This window comes from Leuresthes tenuis, unplaced genomic scaffold (genome assembly GCF_036924035.1).
Source record: "Leuresthes tenuis unplaced genomic scaffold, fLeuTen1.0.hap1 SCAF_20, whole genome shotgun sequence".
NCBI classification, from domain to species: Eukaryota; Metazoa; Chordata; class Actinopteri; order Atheriniformes; family Atherinopsidae; genus Leuresthes; species Leuresthes tenuis.
In genome coordinates, this window is record NW_027325374.1 from 8,538,765 (window position 1) to 8,545,091 (window position 6,327).

Consider the following 6,327-nt stretch of genomic DNA (forward strand, 5'->3'; position numbering starts at 1 on the left):
AAGTTCGTGTACCTCTAAGAATATAACAATGGGTTGAAACCACGTTTGGCATATGTCTGGCATCAGCTTGAGGTTACAAAAATCAGTTAAAAGGAAAGAATGCTATATCTTAGTACCATCAGGAAGTGATGAGTATTTAATGAATATCTATAGATTTTAAATAAAGATATTTAAATTCAGATTACTTTGTTTGTAACACTCCAGGCTTCACGCATTCGAGCACCTTTTGACCTAAATAAGATTCTCACACTGACAAAGCTAAGAACAACCGGAAAAATTAATATTTTTCTTCAAAATAAAAGCTAAGTGCTCCAAAAGAAATAGCTGCGGTGACATTGCACATACCGTAGATTTGATAAACTAAGAAACCGTGTTGTTCATTTGAAGTGATAACTCATATCCCCTGTGTAGTTTAAAGTGAGTCTGAAATTTGCAACACGACCCATACATGCGTTTTATTGTGAAAGTCCCTGCACGGAAGTACAGGTACTTACGTAATCCAAATGATTTGACAGTATGTTGCTAGGAGGCATGTTTTCTGGTCGTAAAACATCACATACACTTTAACTGGTGAACATGTGAGTTATTTAAAGCTCTTAGCAGTCAGTGGGACAAGTTAACATTTCGTTCTGCTTCAACCGTCCTTGTTACCATCAAGGTAACATTAGCTTAACGTGTCACCATGTGGGTTTTCGGTTACGGCTCCTTGATATGGAAAGTGGATTTTCCTTTCGAAGAAAAAAGAATCGGTTATATTAAAGGCTTTAGCCGTCGGTTTTGGCAGGGCAGTACTGACCACCGAGGAGTACCGGGAAAGGTGAGTGTACTTTGTTGGCGTTGTGAGATTTGTCCCAAAACAAGAGGGTCAGAAGTGGTTCAATGCTGCCTTACGAAGTTGTAGTGTTTTGTCATACCGAGTTCACGTTTCTATGTGATATACTATTTATGGTGACTGATCATTTTGTATCAATGCATATGATACAGAGCATTTTGCTTCTGCTACATAGTTTTCTGAGGAGTTTGCTACAAAATACTGTTAGCTCGGAAACTTATGATGTTGCTAACTAAGCTTGCTTTAACATTTCTAATGACTAACATACCGTAATAATATATGTATGTATGTATATTATATGGACTATTACGAGGGAAGGGAGTGTTCAGATCACGTAATTATTTGCATGCACATTTTTTCAACTCTAAATCATGTGAATTTGATCGTCTATTGAAACTTGGGGATATTTGTGTAATGAATGAGTGTTTGGCCAAAAATAACTAACATGATATTTTCGGGTTGGCAAAATGATATGGCAGATTCATTGCTTAGGGCAAAATGGGCTAAAACCGGTAAGTGACCCTAAAAAGTAAAAAAGAAACGTTTTAAGACAGATCCCACGTAGAAGATACATTTGGGTCTAATCTGGGTTACTTTGGGCAGTCATGGATCAGTTACAACCTATCAGGGATGTAACTCCATTGTAGTAGCAAAGTCACAGCATCAATAAATGTTTTATTATAAAGGGTTAACGAAGTTGCAAAGAGAGGAAAAGCATAACTTTACTGCAAAAGATTTGGTCATGGAAATGAGAATATAAAAGAATGAACTGAAATATATGTGAAGCCACTGGGAAGCCTTTATCTTCCAGTGCCATGATATATATCAGAGGTGCGTCCTGTCTGGATTGTTTTGAAGCTCATGGTGTCAAGCACTCAGAGACAAGGCCTAAGCAAAGAGGGGTGAAACACAACCGGTTGTAAATAAGTTAACAAGTCGGAGCAGCAAGATCAAGCCAAGAAATACCTGAAGGCAAGTTTTTCCAAGTTTTTTCGACAGATGCAATGAGGGACTGTTGATGGAGCAGACAGATGGACCTGTGGTTCTATTATTTACAGACTCAGGTCGGGTGGTGGTACGGGCTGCTATCATTAAGGTTGAGCGAGTTGGACCTATTAAGGTTGGAGATGGACTGGAAATCAACTCCCAAACCTGCTGTTAGTTCCTGGAAGATACCTTCTTTTTCAAGCTTGTGGGCCCCTTTCAAACGTCAGATCTGTAGTGAGAGGAGAAAACATACATTTGTTGAACAGCAGATCAGAAAACCGAGTCCACTGGTTACTCTATATTTCTGAAAGGCCAAAATTTGATTGCTGTTTGTTTCTACTGATATGGTCCTCTTAGTCTGAACATTAAGAATGAATTAATGACATGGAGGAAAATATCTTTTTGAAATTGATCTGTAGTTGCCAAGTAATTCTGCACACTAATATATTCCCCTGGGGAACAAGTTAATTTATTGCAGTAACCTGTCAGATAACTCCCATGATCTGTTTATATCTTCAGAAGACTTATTAGAGGACTTCTGTTTGGTGTCTGGGTTTTACATGCTCAAAGTGTTTGATCCTCTCTGTCTCCTTCACAGCCTGGTCGAGTCGTCACTCTGGTGGAGGATCCTGAGGTGCGTTTTAACCTCCCCTGAACTTGTTAAAGCTAAATAAAAGCAGCTAATAGTAATTAAGTTAGAGCCTGTAAAAAATATATAAGCCAAACTCCACTGTGCCATCTTAAAAAGTCTTCTCTAACCCTTCAATATATGATCATTTTACAAAGATAAAACATAGAGAGGCAGAGAGGTCTTACCAATGTGATACATCACCAAAAACAATAAATCAAGTGTTTGATCTATCGAATCCTCGTTTCAGCAGAATGTTTGGAGTTTGGAGCCTGAAATGTGAGCGTGAACGTCAAAACTGTTTACATTTTATATTATTTCACTTTATTCGCTTATGGTTTATCTTACTCCGTGTCACTGGAATCTGTCACACACAAGCACAAATTATAGTATGTATCTTAGATGCTGAAATAACAAATGGAAGATCAAGCAAATCACGTTTGCTTTGATAAGGTGTACACCACTCATTCACCACTTTGTTTGAGTGCCAACATACAATATTATGTTTACTGGTGGTTAATAATTTATGTAAGTCTCAATATGTTTTCATAGCAGGACACAAACAAGATTACATTTAATATACTTGGTTATACATAGTTTATTACATTGAGAGGGCCAAAACCCCCCCCTTCATAATTATTTCTCTATGAGTGGCTGTAAGTATGAGGGGATTTGTAATATGATGGGGAGCTCCTAAAACCATCGCTAAGTAACCGGCCATGTAATGAAATGGGATTCTAGTTTATTAAGACTTCATAAGTTATGTTTACTTACACTCTGTTCTTTCAGGGAGGGAAAAGGAAAAGGAACTTCCCTCAAAGATGATAACAGTGTTTACTGATCAGGGGAGTATATACGCTCCATGGGTGAGCGAGCAAGAGCATAGTAATGCAATGTAGAGTAAGTAATGTAATGTAAAGTAAAGTAAAAACTATCACAATGTATACGTGTATATCTATCTATATATGTGTGTGTGTATATCTATGTTTGTATATAGATATTTATGACAATTATAAAGAAAAATTAAATTAATGAAAATGAACTAGACAGAAATAAAATCTCACGGATATATTAGTGAAATATTAACACAAATATTTAGTTCATATTCATTTGACCTGTTGTTTGGTCCTTGAGTCAGGGAGTGCTGTCACCATACATGGGGTTGGCACATTGTGTTATAACAAGATGGTGAGTGTACTGTCAGTGGTTTTAATATTGTTGCTCATCTGTTGGATTTGACTATCATAAAAAAGAAAAGACAGCAGAAGAAGTTAATGAATGACCTTCCATGACGAGGGGTTTTTATTCGGGCTTTGAATCTTTGGGCAGCACACGGTTTAATTTTGATTCTGATGAGGTCGCAATTTAATTTAAAATCAGTTCTCGACTAAAATAAAAAGTTTGATTCTGTACAAAGTAGTGCAAATTTCTGAATCAGTTCAAGTTCTCTGTGTGCAAAAAGAAAAAAACCCCAAAAGAAACCAGAAGCTTGAAAGTCAAGTAATAGAAGTCTTCGCTAAGTTTATGGATGCTTTATATTTCAAAAGTTTATATCGACACACAACAATGTAGTCACTTTTAGCTGCTTTTATTTAGCTTTGACTTGTAGCTTTTATTTCTCAGGATATTACAGGCTAATGTCCATTCTTTGCAATACAGGTTCTTAAACAGAAATTAAACCAGGATTACAGTGCTGAATAACCATTTAAACATGAGTGTTACCACACATTTCCAGCAGAACAAAAAACTCAGCACATTATCACCAAGTCTACTGCCTAAACATGTGACAAATGCATTATTGAAGTGGCATTTTGTAAAACAATATTATATTGTAAGGTATCTTTTAATATTAAGCCAAATGCAAGTGCTCTCAAATAATTTACTTAACCTCAAAACTGTTGTGTTTATTAGAGTAGAAGTTGGTTGCACAAAGTTAAAGAAGTTTGGTGTTCATGCCTTGGTTTTTTGCTCTTCTTTATGTTCTGTCTTCTATTTTTCTTACATTGTGTAACACACTCTGTTGGCTTGTGCCTGAGATGAGCCACACAAATAAACTTTCCTTGTCTTCTTACGTACTACTTCATCAGGGGTGTGTTTGGGGCGTTGCCTACAAGCTGCCGACAGGCCGCGAGCAGGAAGTCAAGAGCCACCTCGACTACCGCGAAAAAGGTGGTTATGAGGCCATCTCGGTGACCTTCCACCCCCGCCCATCGCTCACTCCCTCTCCCAGCCAGACGCTGCTCTACATCGGCTCTGACGACAATCCCAACTACCTCGGCCCCGCACCTCTGGAGGAGATAGCCAACCAGATCGTCAGCTCCACTGGACCAAGCGGGAAAAATACTGAGTACCTGTTTCAGCTCGCTGATGCTGTGAGGACTATCCTGCCGGAGGACTCAGACACACATCTGTTTTCTCTTGAATCCTTAGTAAGAGAAAGGCTACAAAATGGACAGAAACACTTATAATAGACTGTCACTATTAAATATAGAACAAGACTTAATAACTTACTTATTGACCAGGCTGGATTTGTTAAATAATCTCAGGGTGCAAGATACACGTTAGTGAGGTCAAACAAGGTTTTTGTCTGATACAGAAAACATGTTGACCTCATTAATGTTGAACTGCAAAGAGATGTAATCACTTTGTTTCGTGAAAAAAACCCATCCCAGTGCAAATCAATGTGGACTAAAAGTTCTCATTGCAAAGATAAATTTGTAAATGTAATAGATGTAAATGGCAACAATCAGAAAATTGGTTTGAATGGATATGATGGATCAGTGTTTCTCTGTCTAGCTTTAAATAGTAAAGATGAGAGGGAAAAAATAGATTTATAATATCTATCTATATATAGATAGATATTATAAACCTTTAAGCTTTCAAAACTTCATCAGGACGGTCAGTGGTGTGGTTTATGATCCCATACCTGTAGAACGGCATTCCCAACAGCCTCAACTGTGTTCTGTGTTACTGTAAGCACTGATTACCATTGTAACACATTGTGATGATGACTACTGTCAACACTTTACCTGATAAACATCAGCATGTCAAAATTGCTATGTTAGCATGGTAATTTTAGCACTCAGCTCAAGATCCCAGTGTGAAAAATTGCAGCCCTCAGAGCCGGGAGTGAGGTTTGGTTTGCCTCGCTCTTTCCATGTAATCAACCTGCCATGTGCTCTTTTAAAATAAATGACTGTTAAACGTCACGTGCATTTGCTATGATGCTTTGTGTAGGATTTAATTGCGTTGGCAAAAGGTGAACAAGATGCACCAGAGAGTTAGAATTTAAATTCAAATCTCTCAAACTAAAGTTGAAGAATAGGGTAAGAAACACATAATCAGTCTTGCTCCAGCACCTTTTTAGGAGCTGTTATAACTATTAGATCTTGCCTTGCAGAACACAAACTGCCTCCCTCTCCCTAATGTGAAAGCATTCATCGCGGTTATTATCATCGCACCACTGTATTGATATTCTCTCACACAAAAATTCCATCTTTAATCTGAACTGTTCACTCCTTATCTGTAAAGATTGGTCAGGGAAAAGACCCGGCCATGTTATTTTCCCTGCTGTCTTAAGTCAGTGTAAGTCTGTGTCTTTATGTCTTTGGAGCCACAGAAGCTGTCATCCTGCCCAACAAACAGTATCCCTTCCTGTTTTCTGAAAGAAACTTGACATTATTGGAATTTATGTTCAATTATGTATTAACAGCAGTCTGTTGTACAAAGTCATTTTAAAGATGGAGGTGTGCAACCTTTGCTTAAGAATTCTAATCCAGAGACTTCCGCCCGCTCAAATTTTAGACCTCAATCTCGATCACCTTTTTCTCTAAAAAAAATACTGAAGAGGGTGGTATTTGAATAATTACATTTCTTTTTA

General features: G+C 37.7%; 1 protein-coding gene across 2 annotated transcripts; it reads left to right on the forward strand.

Moving 5' to 3' along the window:
- Positions 1–485: 485 nt before the first annotated feature.
- chac2 (ChaC, cation transport regulator homolog 2 (E. coli)) lies at positions 486–5,651 on the forward strand. Of its 2 annotated transcripts, XM_072373653.1 has the most exons (3): positions 486–817; positions 2,418–2,453; positions 4,535–5,651. In XM_072373653.1, the coding sequence occupies exons 1-3, from the start codon at positions 683–685 to the stop codon at positions 4,913–4,915; spliced, it is 552 nt and encodes a 183-aa protein (XP_072229754.1). In that variant the 5' UTR covers positions 486–682; the 3' UTR covers positions 4,916–5,651. The 2 variants fall into 2 exon arrangements, with proteins under 2 accessions (XP_072229754.1, XP_072229755.1); XM_072373654.1 differs by lacking the exon at positions 2,418–2,453.
- Positions 5,652–6,327: the final 676 nt, after the last annotated feature.